The following is a 17787-nucleotide window of genomic DNA, read 5'->3' on the forward strand; positions in this document are numbered from 1 at the left end:
GAGTGTCGGGGGTAGAGTGTCGGGGGTAGAGTGTCGGGGGTAGAGTGTCGGGGGTAGAGTGTCGGGGGTAGAGTGTCGGGGGTAGAGTGTCGGGGGGAGAGTGTGGAGGGGAGAGTGTCGGGGGGAGAGTGTCGGGGGGAGAGTGTCGGGGGGAGAGAGTCGGGGGGAGAGTGTCGGGAGGGAGTGTCGGGGGGGGAGGGTCGGGGGGGAGGGTCGGGGGGGAGAGTGTCGGGGGGGGAGTGTCGGGGGGGGAGTGTCGGGGGGGGGGGTGTGTCCGGGGGAGGGAGTGTCCGGGGGGGGGGAGTGTCCGGGGGTGGGGGGGGGGGGGGAGTGTCGGGGGAGGGTGTCGGGGGAGAGTGTCGGGGGGAGAGTGTCGGGGGGAGAGTGTCGGGGGGAGAGTGTCGGGGGGAGAGAGTCGGGGGGAGAGTGTCGGGAGGGAGTGTCGGGGGGGGGAGGGTCGGGGGGGAGAGTGTCGGGGGGGAGAGTGTCGGGGGGGAGAGTGTCGGGGGGGAGAGTGTCGGGGGGGAGAGTGTCGGGGGCGGAGTGTCGGGGGCGGAGTGTCGGGGGCGGAGTGTCGGGGGCGGAGTGTCGGGGGGGGAGGGGGGGGGGAGTGTCGGGGGGGGGGGGGTGTGTGTCCGGGGGAGGGAGTGTCCGGGGGAGGGAGTGTCCCGGGGGGGGAGTGTCCGGGGGGGGGGTGTCCGGGGGTGGGGGGGGGGGGGGGGGGAGTGTCGGGGGTGGGTGTCGGGGGAGAGGTTCGGGTGGGAAGAGTGTCGGGTGGAAAGTGTCGGGGGGGGAGACTGTTGGGGGGGAGACTGTTGGGGGGGAGAGTGTCGGGGGGGAGAGTGTCGGCGGGGGAGAGTGTCGGGGGGACAGTGTCGGGGGGAGTGTGCCATGGGGGGAGAGGTCCGGGTAGGATGAGTGTCGGGGGAGAGTGTCGGGGGGAGAATGTCGGGGGGAGAGTGTCGGGAGGGGAGTGTCGGGAGGGGAGTGTCGGGGGGAGAGTGTCGGGGGGAGAGTGTCGGGAGGAGAGTGTCGGGAGGGGAGTTTCGGGGGGAGAGTGTCGGGGCGGAGTGTCGGGGGGGGGGAGGAGTGTCGGGGGGAGGAGTGTCCGGTGGGGGGGGGGAGTGTCCGGGGGGGGGGGAGTGTCCGGGGGGGGGGGGGGGAGTGTCCGGGGGGGGGGGGGGAGAGTCCGGGGGGTGGGGAGTGTTCGGGGGGGGGGGGGGAGAGTGTCGGGGGCGGAGTGTCGGGGGCGGAGTGTCGGGGGGGCGGAGTGTCGGGGGCGGAGTGTCGGGGGCGGAGTGTCGGGGGGGAGAGTGTCGGGGGGGAGAGTGTCGGGGGCGGAGTGTCGGGGGGGAGGAGTGTCGGGAGGGGAGTGTCGGGGTGGAATGTCGGGGGGGGGGGAGTGTCGGGGGGAGAGTGTCGGGGGGAGAGTGTCGGGGGGAGAGTCGGGGGGGGAGAGTGTCGGGGGGGAGAGTGTCGGGGGCGAGAGTGTCGGGGCGGAGTGTCGGGGCGGAGTGTCGGGGGGGGGGGAGTGTCGGAGGGGGGGGAGTGTCGGGGGGGGGGGGGGAGTGTCGGGGGGAGGAGTGTCCAGGGGAGGGAGAGTCCGGGGCGGGGGGGGGGGGAGTGTCCGGGGGGGGGGAGTGTCCGGGGGGGCGGGGGGAGTGTCCGGGGGGGGGGGGAGAGTGTCGGGGGGGGATTGTCGGGGGGGGAGTGTCGGGGGGGGCGGAGAGTCGGGGTGGGGGGAGTGTCGGGGGGGGGGGAGTGTCGGGGGGGGGGAGTGTCGGGGGGGAGTGTCGGGGGGGGAGAGTGTCGGGGGGAGAGTGTCGGGGGGAGAGTGTCGGGGGAGAGGGTCGGGAGGAGAGTGTCGGGGGGGGAGAGTGTCGGGGGGGGAGAGTGTCGGGGGGGGAGAGTGTCGGGGGGGAGAGTGTCGGGGGGGGGAGTGTCGGGGGTGGGAGTGTGTCGGGGGGGGAGAGTGTCGGAGGGGGGAAGAGTGTCGGGGGGGGGAGAGTGTCGGGGGGGGGGAGAGTGTCGGGGGGGGGAGAGTGTCGGGGGGGGGAGAGTGTCGGGGGGGGGGTAGAGTGACGGGGGGGGGGTAGAGTGACGGGGGGGGGTAGAGTGACGGGGGGGGAGAGTGTCGGGGGGGGGGAAGAGTGTCCGGGGGGGGGGGGAGTGTCGGGGGGGGGGGGAGAGTGTCGGGGGGGGAGAGTGTCGGGGGGGGAGAGTGTCGGGGGGGGAGTGTCGGGGAGGTGAGTGTCGGGGAGGTGAGTGTCGGGGTGGGAGTGTCGGGGTGGGAGAGTGTCGGGGGGGGGAGAGTGTCGGGGGGGGGGGAGAGTGTCGGGGGGGGAGAGTGTCGGGGGGGGAGAGTGTATGGGGGGAGAGTGTCGGGGGGGAGTGTCGGGGAGGTGAGTGTCGGGGTGGGAGAGTGTCGGGGGGGAGAGTGTCGGGGAGGGGAGTGTCGGGGGGGGAGTGTCGGGGTGGGAGAGTGTCGGGGGGGAGAGTGTCGGGGGGGGGAGTGTCGGGGGGGAGAGTGTCGGGGGGGAGAGTGTCGGGGGGGGAGTGTCGGGGGGGAGAGTGTCGGGGGGGGAGTGTCGGGGGGGAGAGTGTCGGGGAGGGGAGTGTCGGGGGGGGAGTGTCGGGGTGGGGGAGTGTCGGGGGGGAGAGTGTCGGGGGGGAGAGTGTCGGGGGGGGGAGTGTCGGGGGGGAGAGTGTCGGGGGGGAGAGTGTCGGGGGGGAGAGTGTCGGGGAGGGGAGTGTCGGGGGGGGAGTGTCGGGGGGGGAGTGTCGGGGGTGGGAGAGTGTCGGGGTGGGAGTGTCGGGGGGGGGGGGGGGGGAGAGTGTCGGGGGGGGAGAGTGTCGGGGGGGGGGAGTGTCGGGAGAGTGTCGGGGGGGAGAGTGTCGGGGGGAGTGTCGGGGTGGGAGTGTCGGGGGGGGGAGAGTGTCGGGGGGGAGAGTGTCGGGGGGGGGAGAGTGTCGGGGGGGGGGAGAGTGTCGGGGGGGGGGGGAGAGTGTCGGGGGGGGGGGGGAAGTGTGTCGGGGGGGGAGAGTGTCGGGGGGGGAGAGTGTCGGGGGGGAGAGTGTCGGGGGGGGAGAGTGTCGGGGGGGGGGAGAGTGTCGGGGGGGGAGAGTGTCGGGGGGGGGGAAGTGTGTCGGGGGGGGAAGAGTGTCGGGGGGGGAGAGTGTCGGGGGGGGGGAGAGTGTCGGGGGTGGGAGTGTCGGGGTCGGGGGTGCTGAGGTCGGGGGGAGGGAAGGAGATAGTCGGGGGGGGAAGTGTCGGGGGGGGAGAGTGTCGGGGGGGGGGAAGTGTGTCGGGGGGGGAGAGTGTCGGGGGGGGGGGAGAGTGTCGGGGGGGGAGAGTGTCGGGGGGGGAGTGTCGGGGGTGGGAGAGTGTCGGGGGGGGAGAGTGTCGGGGGGGGAGAGTGACGGGGGGGAGAGTGTCGGGGGGGGGAGAGTGTCGGGGGGGGAGAGTGACGGGGGGGAGAGTGTCGGGGGGGGAGAGTGACGGGGGGGAGAGTGTCGGGGGGGGGAGAGTGTCGGGGGGGGGAGAGTGTCGGGGGGGGGGAGAGTGTCGGGGGGGAGAGTGTCGGGGGGGGAGTGTCGGGGGTGGGAGAGTGTCGGGGGGGGAGAGTGTCGGGGGGGGAGAGTGACGGGGGGGAGAGTGTCGGGGGGGGGAGAGTGTCGGGGGGGGGAGAGTGTCGGGGGGGGGAGAGTGTCGGGGGGGAGAGTGTCGGGGGGGGAGTGTCGGGGGTGGGAGAGTGTCGGGGGGGGAGAGTGTCGGGGGGGGGGGAGAGTGTCGGGGGGGAGAGTGTCGGGGGGGGAGTGTCGGGGGTGGGAGAGTGTCGGGGGGGGAGAGTGTCGGGGGGGGAGAGTGACGGGGGGGGAGAGTGTCGGGGGGGGGAGAGTGTCGGGGGGGGGAGAGTGTCGGGGGGGGGAGAGTGTCGGGGGGGGGAGAGTGTCGGGGGGGGGAGAGTGTCGGGGGGGGGGGGAGAGTGTCGGGGGGGGGAAGTGTGTCGGGGGGGGGAAGTGTGTCGGGGGGGGAGAGTGTCGGGGGGGGGGAAGAGTGTCGGGGGGGGGAGAGTGTCGGGGGGGAGAGTGTCGGGGGGGGGAGAGTGTCGGGGGGGGGAGAGTGTCGGGGGGGGGAGAGTGTCGGGGGGGGGGGAGAGTGTCGGGGGGGAGAGTGTCGGGGGGGGAGAGTGTCGGGGGGGAGAGTGTCGGGGGGGAGAGTGTCGGGGGGGAGAGTGTCGGGGGGGGGAAGAGTGTCGGGGGGGAGAGTGTCGGGGGGGAGAGTGTCGGGGGGGGAAGAGTGTCGGGGGGGGAGAGTGTCAGGGGGGGGAGTGTCGGGGGGGGGGAGTGTCGGGGGGGAGAGTGTCGGGGGGGAAGAGTGTCGGGGGGGGGAGAGTGTCGGGGGGGGAGAGTGTCGGGGGGGGAGAGTGTCGGGGGGGGAGAGTGTCGGGGGGGGAGAGTGTCGGGGGGGGAGAGTGTCGGGGGGGAGAGTTTCGGGGGGAGAGTGTCGGGGGGGGGAGAGTCGGGGGGGGAGAGTGTCGGGGGGGAGAGTGTCGGGGGGGTGAGTTTCGGGGGGAGAGAGTTTCGGGGGGAGAGAGTTTCGGGGGGGGAGAGTGTCGGGGGGGAGAGGCCTTCTGGGCCAGATTGTTTTTATAAATGATAAATGGAAGGTACAGTCACAAACCAAACAAGATCCGTCTCACTCGCTCACAGACACTCACACAGCTGTCATCCGCTCATCCTGGAAGGTCACAAAACCCATTCCCAGCCTTTTCAGGGTAATCCGATTCCGCTCAGCATTAAACTCATCCGTTAGCTTCTCCTCCAATTCACTGTAGTACTGCTCCGCATCCACCTGTAAGACAGATGGAGGCACCAGGTAACCAAGCTGATTGTATACATTGCATTTTCAGCACATCTTCACTATGAGTCCCACAGCAGAAATCACTCTTCACTATTACATTAGAGAGCTTGAAAACAAGTTGGTTCCTTAATTCCAGCCTCGATAATTACACACTGCCATCCAATGTGACATTCCCATTTCCCAATGACTCCGTCCTGGATTTTCCCATTCTCAGGCAGGCGCAAATCAAGAAACGTCTTTGTAATTTCTTCTCAGCTGAAGATCATCTCTGATTGGTGCAACTTTTAATTCTCACTGACGAAACTGAACATTGAAACTTAACAAAAGAAACCCAAAAGTTAATATTCCTATATATATACAGAATATATACACTCTCCTTACACTGCTCCCATCTACTCAATATACTATCCCTTCTAATTTAGTTTCAACTTCAAATATGGATATACAACTCTGCATTACTTCATCCAAGTCATTCATAGTGAAAAGCTAACAGCCCAGTGCAGACCCTGGGGATCACCATCAGTCATATCCTGTCACAGTACATGATATTTATTCTGAAGGGACCACTCTGACATCCCGGTCCACTCTTCCAGCACCTCCAACATTGGCCCCCCTAACCATGGCACTTCCTGTGCAAGTGCAGAAGATGCAACACCTGCCCATTCACCTCCTCCCTTCCCACTGTCCATCGCCTCAGACACTCCTTCCAGGTGAAGGAGCAATTTACTTGAAACTTCTTTCAATTTAGTATACTGTATTCAAAGCTCACGATATGGTCTCGTTGTCACTGGGGAACCCATATGTAGATTGGGTGATTGCTTTGTGGAACACCTCGGTTCAGTCTGCAAGCGTGACCCCAAGCTCCTGGTTGCCTGTCATTTTAATTCTCTGCCCAGCCCCACTCTGACTTACATGTCCTTGGATTCCGACAGTATTCTTCATGTTTAGGTTGAGCTCTATTCAAACAGCACCTCATCTTTCTGCTGGGAACTTTACAACCATCGGACTCAAATATCGCATGGCTACATCACAGGAGGAGGACATTTGACCCATCATGTCCGTGCCAGCTCTCTGCAGGAGCAACTCAGCTAGTCCCACTCTGCTGCCCTTTCTCAGTAGCCCGGCAAATTTTTCCCTTCTGATAGTTATCCAATTCCCACTTGAAAACCATGATTGAAGCTGCCTCCACAACATGCTCAAGCAGTGCATTTCCGATCCTAACCACACACTGCGTGGGTTCCTTTGGTTTTTTTGCCATTCACCTTAAATTGGTGTCCTCTGGTTCTCAACCTTTCCACCAATGGGAACAGTATTTTTTGTTCATTCGGGGCTTGTGGGTGTCGCTGGCCAGGCCAGCATTTATTGCCCATCCCTAATTGCCCTTGAGAAGGTGGTAGTGAGCTGCCTTCTTGAACTACTGCAGTCCATGTGGGGTATGTACACACACAGTGCTGTTAGGAAGGGAGTTCAACGATTTTGACCCAGTGACAGTGAAGGAACGGCGATATAGTTCCAAGTCAGGATGGTGTGTAACTTGGAGGGGAACTTGCAGGTGGTGGTGTTCCCATGTGTCTGCTGCCATTGTCGTTCTATATAGTAGAGGTCGTTAGTTTGGAAGGTGCTGTTCAAGGAGCCTTGGTTAGTTTCTGCAGTGCCTCTTGTAGATGGTACATACTGCTGCCACTGTGTGTCGGTGGTGGAGGGAGTGGAAGTTTAAGGTGGTGGATGGGGTGCCAATCAACCGGGCTGCTTTGTCCTGGGTGGTGTCAAGCTCCTTAAGTGTAGTTGGAGCTGCACCCATCCAGGCAAGTGGAGAGTATTCCATCACACTCTTGACTTGTGCCTTGTAGATGGTGGACAGGCTTTGGGGAGTCAGAAGATGTTACTCGCTGCAGGATTCCTAGCCTCTGACCTGCCCTTGTCGCCACAGCATTTATGTGGCTGGTCCAGTTCAGTTTCTGGTCAATGGTAACCCCCAGGGTGTTGATAGTGGAGGATTCAGTGATGGTAATGCTATTGAGTGTCAAGGGGAGATGGTTAGATTCTCTCTTATTTGAGATGGTTATTGTCTGGCACTGATAGTGGGGTAATTAGCTGGGTTGGATTTGTCCTGCTTTTTGTGTACAGGACATAACTGGGCATTCTTCCACATTGCCAGGTAGGTGCCAGTTTTGTAGCTGTACTGGAAGAGCTTGGCCAGAGGCGCGGCAGGTTCTGGAGCTCAAGTCTTCAGTACTATTGCTGGAATGTTGTTAGGATCCATTGCTGGGTCTGGAGTCACATGTAGGCCAGACCAGGTAAGGACAGCTGGTTACCTTCCCTAAAGGACATTAGTGAACCAGATGGGGTTTTAGAACAATCGACAATGGCTTCCTGGTCAACACTAGACGACCTTTTAATTCCAGATTAATTAATTGAATTCAAATTTCACCATCTGTGGTGGTGTGATTCGAACCAATGCCCCAGACCATTTGCCTGGGCTTCAGATTACTAGTCCAGTGGCATTACCATTACACCACTGCCCCCTCAATCCCCCACCCCAGGCATCTCCTCTGCTCCCCACTGCCCCAAGCAGCTCTTCCGCCCTCCCCCCCAGGCAGCTCCCCCACCCCCGTGCCCCAGGCAGCTCCCCCGCCCTCCCCCTAGGCAGCTCCCCCACCCCCCTGCCCCAGGCAGCTCCCCCACCCTCCCCCTAGGCAGCTCCTCCACCCTCCCCCTAGGCAGCTCCTCCGCCCTCCCCCCAGGCAGCTCCCCACCCCACTGCCCCGGGCAGCTCTTCCGCCCTCCCCCCAGGCAGCTCCCCCACCACCCCCCCAGGCAGCTCCCCCACCCACCCCCAAGGCAGCTCTTCCGCCCTCCCCCCCAGGCAGCTCCCCCGCCCTCCCCCCCAGGCAGCTCCCCCACCCCCCTGCCCCAGGCATTTCCCCCGCCCTCCTCCCAGGCAGCTCCCCCGCCCTCCTCCCAGGCAGCTCCCCCGCCCTCCCCCCAGGCAGCTCCTCCACCCTCCCCCCGCCCTCCCCCCAGGCAGCGCCCCCGCTCTCCTCCCAGGCAGCTCCCCCGCCCTCCTCCCAGGCAGCTCCCCCACCCTCCCCCCAGGCAGCTCCTCCACCCTACCCACAGGCAGCTCCTCCACCCTCCCCCCGCCCTCCCCCAGGCAGCTCCCCCGCCCTCCCCCCAGGCAGCTCCCCCTCCCTCCCCCCAGGCAGCTCCTCCACCCTCCCCACAGGCAGCTCCTCCACCCTCCCCCCAGGCAACTCCTCCACCCTCCCCACAGGCAGCTCCGCCACCCTCCCCCCGCCCTCCTCCCAGGCAGCTCCCCCCGCCCTCCTCCCAGGCAGCTCCTCCACCCTCCCCACAGGCAGCTCCTCCACCCTCCCTCCAGGCAGCTGCCCCACCCTCCCCCCAGGCAGCTCTCCCGCCCTCCCCCCAGGCAGCTCCTCCACCCTCCCCACAGGCAGCTCCTCCACCCTCCCTCCAGGCAACTCCTCCACCCTCCCCCCAGGCAGCTCCCCCCGCCCTCCCCCCAGGCAGCACCCCCGCCCTCCCCCTAGGCAGCTCCCCCCGCCCTCCCCCGAGGCAGCTGCCCCACCCTCCCCCCAGGCAGCTCTCCCGCCCTCCCCCCAGGCAGCTCCCGCCACCCTCCCCCCAGGCAGCTCCCCCCGCCCTCCCCCCAGGCAGCTGCCCCACCCTCCCCCCAGGCAGCTCCCCCCGCCCTCCCCCCAGGCAGCTCCCCCCGCCCTCCCCCCAGGCTGCTGCCCCACGCTCCCCCCATGCAGCACCTCCACCCTCCCCCCAGGCAGCTCCCGCCACCCTCCCCCCGGCAGCTGCCCCACCCTCCCCCCAGGCAGCACCTCCACCCTCCCCCCAGGCAGCTCCCCCGCCCTCCCCCCATGCAGCACCCCCCGCCCTCCACCCAGGCAGCTCCCCCCGCCCTCCCCCCAGGCAGCTGCCCCACCCTCCCCCCATGCAGCACCTCCACCCTCCCCCCAGGCAGCTCCCGCCACCCTCCACCCAGGCAGCACCTCCACCCTCCCCCCAGGCAGCTGCCCCACCCTCCCCCCAGGCAGCACCTCCACCCTCCCCCCAGGCAGCTCCCCCGTCTCAATCTTGCTTTTCACTTATCTGCCTGTTTTCTTTTGCATGCTGACGTCCATTCTTCTCACCTGTTCAAAGCCACAGAAGTCACAGCAGCAGATCCGAGCTAATGGGTGTGTCTTAATCATTATCTTTCCTTCCTTTTGGGCCTTGGCTGTGAAATACAGGCGACCTTTCATTGCCTTTCGCCTGAGAGAAGAAAATGGAAGTTACAAACACAATAGAACCAGAGGTTGGAGCCCCAGGTATTTCTATCCTGGTTCTACAGTTCTACATATGCTGTGTTTCTTCGATACAACAAGTTTCTATGTATTGCTGAAAACAGAGACATGTTGTCAAAGCTTTTCGTCTTGCACTCATTAGAACAATCTGCAAGAATACCAATGTAAGGAAAAGCAACAACTTAATACTGTATGAGAAGAGAGTGCTGATTGGTTGGCAAGTGAACTCTGATTGGTAGAAGCGTTGCCATGGTGAATACACCAATTTATGGTGACTAACAGTTATCTGCCAAGTTTTGTTTGAAATTTAAACCAGGCAGCTTGACTCTGATTGGTCAAGGCATTGCCCTGAGGAATGAACCAGCGAATGGCTGTCACTTATTTTGTTCAGCTAAAACAGGCACAATGTGTGTTCATATTCTTTCTGTCTGCAAAGAACAGGGCCCTGTGTATTAATATATGTAGCTTCCAGTACATGCAAATGCACCACACTGCGAGCCCGACTGACAATCTTAAATTGGTTGTCAGCGTAATTCTTAGCACACTGAGGATTATTTAGCAAATGTTGTCCAATCATGGAATCACATCTAATTTTGGACACTGTGTTTTGAGTTTTGCAAGCACGGGCTGGTTGGGTACGGCCTGTACCTTGTCTGTTGCGAACAGCGGAACAGACATGTTGTTTGATATGATCCGCCAGTCTTTGGGACGTACGGCCTATATACCAAGCATCACACTGGAATTGAAATTCATTTATCACATTACTCATTTGTGTGATAGGCAGGACGTCTTTTTGGCTTGACAGCAGCATCCTGTTAGTGGTGAACACTACATGTGTTGCGACTGCATGAAACTGCTAGCTTCACCTGTTGCTCGAATTTTGGGATACATTACCCATCCAGGGTAATTTGAGGCATAGAGTCATAGAGTTTTACAGCACAGAAACAGGCCCTTCGGCCCATCGTGTCTGTGCTGGCCATCAAGCACCTAACTATTCTAATCCCATTTTCCAGCACTTGGCCCGTAGCCATCTAAATATTTCTTAAATGTTGTGAGGGTTCCTGCCTCTACCACCTCTTCAGGCAGTGCGTTCCAGATTCCAACCACCCTCTGGGTGAAAAAATGTTTCCTCAAATCCCCTCTAAACCTCCTGCCTCTTACCTTATATCTATGCCCCCTGGTTATTGACCCCTCTGCTAAGGGGAAAAGTTTCTTCCTATCTAACCTATCAATGCCCCTCATAATTTTGTATACCTCAGTCAGGTCACCCCTCATCCTTCTCTGCTCTCAGGAAAACAACCCTAGCCTTTTCAGTGTCTCTTCATAGCTGAAATGCTCCAGCCCAGGCAACATCCTGGTGAATCTCCTCTGCACCCTCTCCAGTGCAATCACATCCTTCCTATAGTGTGGTGCCCAGAACTGTACACAGTACTCCAGCTGTGGCCTAACTAGTGTTTTATACAGCTCCATCATATCCTCCCTGCTCTTATATTCTATGCCTTGGCTAATAAAGGCAAGTATCCCATATGCCTTCCTAACCACCTTATTTACCTATGCTGTTGCCTTCAGTGATCTATGGACAAGTACACCAAGGTCCCTCTGACCTTCTGTACTTCCTAGGGTCCCACCATCCATTGTATATTCCCTTGCCTTGTTAGTCCTCCCAAAATGCATCACCTCACACTTCTAAGGATTAAATTCCATTTACCACTGCTCCGCCCATCTTACCAGCCCATCTATATCATCCTGTAATCTAAGGCTTTCCTCCTCACTATTTACGACACCACCAATTTTCGTGTCATCTGCGAACTTACTGATCATACCTCCTAAATTCACATCTAAATCATTAATGTACACTACAAATAGCAAGAGTCCCAGCACCGATCCCTGCGGTACACCACTGGTCACAGGCTTACACTCGCAAAAACAACCCTCGACCATCACCCTCTGCCTCCTGCCACTAAGCCAATTTTGGATCCACTTTGCCAAATTGCCCTGGATCCCATGGGCTCTTACCTTCTTAACCAATCTCCCATGTGGGACCTTATCAAAAACCTTACTGAAGTCCATGTAGACTACATCAACTACTTTACCCTCATCAACACATCTAGTCACCGCCTCGAAAAATTCAATCAAGTTAGTTAGACATGATCTCCCCCTGACAAAGCCATGCTGACAATCCCTGCCTCTCCAAGTGGAGATTAATTTTGTCCCTCAGAATCTTTTTCCAATAGTTTCCATACCGTCAGTGATCCCAGCACCGATCCTTGTGGAACATCACTTCCCATCATTTGCCAGTCTGAGTAACCTCTACTTTTTGTTTTCTGTTTTGTAGCCAGCTCACTATCCGTTCTGCTACTAGTTTCCTGACTCCACATGACTCCAACTTAGTGACAAGTCTACAGCCTGGTACCTTACTGAAGACTTTTTGAAAATCCAAATATATTAAGTCTACTACATATCCTTATCAACCCTTTCTGTTACTACTTCACCTGGAATGGGAATTAGAGTGTGGCAGAGGTATGTTGTGTCATTATTCACATCACATGGATACCAAACAGCTGTGCAAGCAGAAGGTGAATAAATCTCAGGGGTCAGATACAGTGCATCCAGGGAATTTAAAGAAAATTGGGGGAGAAAAATTGCAGGAACTCTGATAGAAATCTTCCAGAAATCTGAATACGAACATACGTACAAAGACGAATTAGGAGCAGGAGTAGGCCACTCGGCCCTTCAAGCCTGCTCCATCATTCAGTAAGATCATGGCTGATCTGATTGTAACCTCAACTCCACATTCCCGCGACCCCCGATAAACTTTCACTCACTTGCTTATCAGGAATCTATCTACCTTTGCTTTAAAAATATTCAAAGACTCGGCTTCCACCTCCTTTTGAGGAAGAGAGTCCTGGAGAGGCATCTGGGAATTGAGGAAAGGCAGATGTTTCTGCTAAAGTGTGGGAAAGGTAACCCAGGAAACGTCAGACCAGTAACTGTGGGTAATGTTATAGAAACCCTCAGTAATTAAAAAATCATGGAGCATCTGGATAGAAATTAAATCATTAAAAAATCCTCAGTAAGGGTGTTGCCAATCTAACTGGTTTTATTTGCGGGCGTGACAAAGATGCTTGTTAGGGGTAAGATAGTGGATGTGGTGTTCTTGGATTTTAGTCAGGCCATTGACACAGTTCCATTGGAGAGGTCGATACTGAAATTAAAGCAGGTGGGAATTGGTAGAAATATTTTACTATGGATATGCAACTGGTTGACTGGAATCAAGGGGTATTGGGGGTAGATGGGAATGTGGAATTTGAAACACAAACATATCAGCCATGACCTTATTGAATGGCAGAGCAGGCTTGAGGGGCCAAATGGCCTTCTTCTGCTCCTAATTCATATATTCGTACGTATGTTCATATGACTGATAGGAAAGAGGGTGGGTGGTCGAGTGAGGGACGAGTGGAGGGGCTTTCTCTGCCTATGTCGCTCCCAGCAGGCAGGAGTAGGTTAAAATCAAACATATTGTGTCAGTGGAAGCTAAAAGTGACATTCAGGAGAGAGAAAAAAACAGATAAGAGAGTGAGATCATAGGATGGACAATGTGAGGAGCAAGAGAGGCAAGGAGGAAAGACAAACAGAAGACAGTGAGCAGTTGGGGAGGTGGGGGTAGGAACATATGACTCGTCACGGCAGGGGCGCCTGGTCAGATGGGGGAGAGAATGTCTAGTTGGAGGTTGTTTGGGGGGAGGTTTGTCAGATCATTACAGGGGAGGGGTCTGGTTGGATGGGGGGCAGGGGGAATCTGGATGAAGGTTATTGGGGGGAGGGGTTCTCGTCAGATCATTACGGTTGTGGGACAGGAACAGTTCCTGGAATGTGTGGGCTGGGCAGGCATTGCTTGGCTGGAATAAAAACAGAAAATGCTGGAAATATTCACTATCTGACAAATATTTCTCTCTCTACCGATAGTACCAGGCATGCTGATTATTTCCAGCATCTGTTTAGATTTCAGATTTCCAGCACCCACTGTATTTTGCTTTTCATTTAGTGGTTGGCTGGATGTGGGTTTTTTTGATTTCCTGTATGTGCAGTTTGGTCAGGTTCGGTGTTTTACCTCTCAGAGTCCAGCTTCATCAGTGCCCGGACATCGAAACAGAACTGCACGTCTGTCACTGTGCAGCTAGGGTAGGCTTCACTAAAACGAGAAAAAAAACGCATCATCAGAAGCTGCCAACATTTCACTCCACTATCCAATGTTTCAGCAGCTTCTCACCAAAATCTCATATCGCATGCAGGAACACCAGAGAAACAGAGCAATGTAACTGGATAAATACCTGCTTCAGATACACAGGCACACAACTACACATAGAATCACAGACCCAAAACTGGCCCTTCAGCCCAACTGGGCCCTGTTGGTGTTTATCCTCCACGAGAGCTGGCCTTCATCCATATGCCTGCTCTGGTCCCATACCCCTTTATCATCCTTTTATTCAGAGACAGACAAACACAGACAACGAGAGAGAGAGACACACACACAGAGTCAGAGAGAGAGAGAAAGACAGACAGACACACAGACTCAGAGACTCGCACACCCGTCCCCCACTTCTCCATGACTCGCATACCCCTCCCACACCCCCAAGACCCTTACCCATCACCACATCCATCAATCCCCCCTCCAGTAACCTCCATCCATCCAACCCCTGCAGCCTCCACCTCTCCCCCAGCCCCTCCCATTCACTGTAACAACTACCCCTCTCCGGTAACCTCCACCTATTCCCAAACCCCTGTAGTCTCTATTTCTCCCACACTATCAGCACCTCTGTTGAGCCTATGCTCCTGCTCCTGACCCACTGGAAGCCTCATTACTCACTGGAAGTGCTTGGTAATGAGATTTGTGTCTGTGATTTCCTTTGGGATTTGTGAGATCATCAGCGTTCTCGCCACCTACAGAGGGGAAAGGTCACAGTTATATTACAGTAAACTCACCAGACCCACCCTGGGACACCCAAATTGATCTCCAGGGGACCTATCCCAGACCCAGAGCCACGTACCTCTGACTGACCACCCCCAGCCCATTCCACAAGGACCCCTGAGCCAGACTGATCGCCAGAGCCAGTTTTTCCAGACTGGAGGGAGGTATACAGTGGGACACTGCTCTACTTGATATATATTAATGACTGGATTTAGGTAAGGGTATAATTTCAAAGTTTGCAGATGACACGAAACTCAACAATGTAGTAAACAATGAAGAGGGTTGTAACAAACTTCAGGAGGACATAGGCTGGTGAAAATGAGCAGACACACAGCAGATCAAATTTAACACAGATAAGTGTGAAATGATGCATTTTAGTAGAAAGAAGACTGAGAAGAGGCATTATGAAATAAATGGTACACTTTTAAAGTGGGTGCAGGAACAGAGAGACCTGAGGGTGTATGTACACAAATCTTTGAAGGTGGCAGGACAAATTGAGCTGTTAATAAAGCATACGGGCTTCAGCTTTATTAATAAAGGAATAGAGTACAAAAACAAGAAAGTTATGCTAAACCTTTATAAAACAGCTGGAGTATTCTGTCCAATTCTGGACAGCGCACACTTCAGGAATGATGTGAAGGTCTCTGAGAGTGTGGAGGAGATTTACTAGAATGGTACCAGAGATGAGGAACTTTAGTTATGTGGAGAATCTGGGATTGTTCTCCTTGGAACAGAGAAGGTTGAGGAGAGATTTGATAGAGGCATTAAAAATCATGAAAGGGTTTGATAGAGTAAATAAGGAAAATTGTTTCTAGTGGCAGAAGGGCCAATAACCAGAGGACAGAGATTTAAGGTGATTGGTACCAGAGACAACATGAGGAAACAGTTTCTTTTAATGCAGAGGGTTATTGTGATTTAAGAACATGAGGAATAGTAGACCATTCAGCCCATCGAGCCTGCTCTGCCATTCAATAAAATCATGGCTGATCCTCAGGCTCAATTCCAATTTCCAGCCCACTCCTCATATCCTGTAATTCTCTGAGAGATCAAAAATCTGTCTATCCCTGACTTAAATATATTCAGCGATGGAGCATCACAGCCCTCTGTGGTGAAGAATTCCAAAGATCCCAACCTTTGACTGAAGAAATTCCTCCTCATCTCAGTCCTAAATTATTGGCCCGTATCCTGAGACTGTGCCCCCGTGTTCTACATTCCGCAGTCAGGGGAAACAACCTCTCACTGTCCACCTGATCAAGCACCTGTACACAAAAAGCAAGACAAATCCAACCTGGCCAATTACCACTCCATCAGCCTACTCTCGATCATCAGTAAAGTGATGGATGGGGTCGTCGACAGTGCTATGAAGCGGAACTTGCTTAGCAATAGCCTGCTCAGTGACGCTCAGTTTGGGTTCTTTTTTTTTATTCATTCATGGGATGTGGGCGTCGCTGGCCAGGCCAGCATTTATTGCCCATCCCTAATTGCCTTGAGAAGGTGGTGGTGAGCTGCCTTCTTGAACTGCTGCAGTCCATGTGGGGTAGGGACACCCACAGTGCTGTTAGGAAGGGAGTTCCAGGATTTTGACCCAGCAACAGTGAAGGAACGGCGATATAGTTCCAAATCAGGATGGTGTGTGACTTGGAGGGGAACTTGCAGGCGGTGGTGTTCCCATGCATTTGCTGCTCGTGTCCTTCGAGGTGGTAGAGGTCGCGGGCTTGGAAGGTGCTGTCTAAGGAGCCTTGGTACGTTGCTGCAGTGCATCTTGTAGATGGTACACACTGCTGCCACTGTGCGTCAGTGGTGGGGGGAGTGAATATTTGTAGATGGGGTGCCAATCAAGCGGGCTGCTTTGTCCTGGATGGTGTCGAGCTTCTTGAGTGCTGTTGGAGCTGCACCCATCCAGGCAAGTGGAGAGTATTCCATCACACTCCTGACTTGTGCCTTGTAGATGGTGGACAGACTTTGGGGAGTCAGGAGGTGAGTTACTCGCCGCAGGATTCCCAGCCTCTGACCTGCTCTTGTAGCCACGGTATTTATATGGCTACTCCAGTTCAGTTTCTGGTCAATGGTAGCCCCGAGGATGTTGATAGTGGGGGATTCAGCGATGGTAATGCCATTGAATGTCAAGGGGAGATGGTTAGATTCTCTCTTGTAGGAGATGGTCATTGTCTGGCACTTGTGTGGTGCAAATGTTACTTGCCACTTATCAGCCCAAGCCTGGATATTGTCCAGGTCTTGCTGCATTTCTACATGGACTGCTTCAGTATTTGAGGAGTCACGAATGGTGCTGAACATTGTGCAATCATCAGGGAACATCCCCACTTCTGACCTTATGATTGAAGGAAGGTCATTGATGAAGCAGCTGAAGATGGTCGGGCCTAGGACACTACCCTGAGGAACTCCTGCAGTGATGTCCTGGAGCTCAGATGATTGACCTCCAGCAACCACAGCCATCTTCCTTTGCGCTAGGTATGACTCCAGCCAGCAGAGAGTTTTCCCCCGATTCCCATTGAATCCAGTTTTGCTCGGGCTCCTTGATGCCATACTCGGTCAAATGCTGCCTTGATGTCAAGGGCAGTCACTCTCACCTCACCGCTTGAGTTCAGCTCTTTTGTCCATGTTTGAACCAAGGCTGTAATGAGGTCAGGAGCTGAGTGGCCCTGGCGGAACCCAAACTGAGCATCACTGAGCAGGTTATTGCTTAAGCAAGTGCTGCTTGATGGCACTGTTGATGACACCTTCCATCACTTTACTGATGATTGAGAGTAGACTGATGGGGCGGTAATTGACCGGGTTGGACTTGTTCTGCTTTTTGTGTACAGGACATACCTGGGCAATTTTCCACATTGCGGAGTAGATGCCAGTGTTGTAGCTATACTGGAACAGCTTGGCTAGGGGTGCAGCAAGTTCTGGAGCACAGGTCTTCAGTACAATTGCCGAAATATTGCCAAGGCCCATAGCCTTTGCAGTATCCAGTGCCTTCAGTCGTTTCTTGCTATCACGTGGAGTGAATCGAATTGGTTGAAGACTGGCATCTGTAATGCTGGAGACTTCAGGAAGGGGCTGAGATGGATTATCAACTCTGCCAGGGCCACTCAGCTCCTGACCTCATTACAGCCTTGGTTCAAACGTAGACAAAAGAGCTAAACTCCAGAGGTGAGGTGAAAGTGACTGCCCTTGACATCAAGGCAGCATTTGACCGAGTATGGTGTCAGGAGTCCTAGCAAATCATCAGTCAAAGAACAAAGAACAGTACAGCACAGGAACAGGCCATTCGGCCCTCCAAGCCTGCGCTGATCTTGATGCCTGTCTGAACTAAAACCTTCTGCACTTCCGGGGTCCGTATCCCTCTATTCTCATCCTATTCATGTATTTGTCAAGATGCCTCTTAAACGTCTCTATGGTACCTGCTTCCACCACCTCCCCCGGCAACAAGTTCCAGGCACTCACCACCGTCAGTGTAAAGAACTTGCCTCGCACATCCCCTCTAAACTTTGCCCCCCTCACCTTAAACCTATGTCCCCTAGTAACTGACTCTTCCACCCTGGGAAAAAGCTTCTGACTATCCACTCTGTCCATGCCGCTTATAACTTTGTAAACCTCTGTCATGTCGCCCCTTCACCTCCGTCGTTCCAGTC

At 56.5% G+C, this 17787-nt stretch overlaps 1 protein-coding gene across 1 annotated transcript in view; it reads right to left on the reverse strand.

The window, feature by feature from the left end:
* tmem63c (transmembrane protein 63C) overlaps nucleotides 1-17787 on the reverse strand; it is a 191600-nt gene that overhangs the window by 149812 nt on the left and 24001 nt on the right. The window contains exons 7-10 of the mRNA XM_068038420.1: nucleotides 14048-14121; nucleotides 13292-13372; nucleotides 9028-9148; nucleotides 4722-4855 (exon numbers count right to left, since the gene is read on the reverse strand). Coding sequence (XP_067894521.1) covers nucleotides 4722-4855; nucleotides 9028-9148; nucleotides 13292-13372; nucleotides 14048-14121 — 410 coding nt within the window. The remainder of the gene's footprint in view (nucleotides 1-4721; nucleotides 4856-9027; nucleotides 9149-13291; nucleotides 13373-14047; nucleotides 14122-17787) is intronic.

This window comes from Heterodontus francisci, chromosome 9, assembly GCF_036365525.1.
Source record: "Heterodontus francisci isolate sHetFra1 chromosome 9, sHetFra1.hap1, whole genome shotgun sequence".
NCBI lineage: Eukaryota > Metazoa > Chordata > Chondrichthyes > Heterodontiformes > Heterodontidae > Heterodontus > Heterodontus francisci.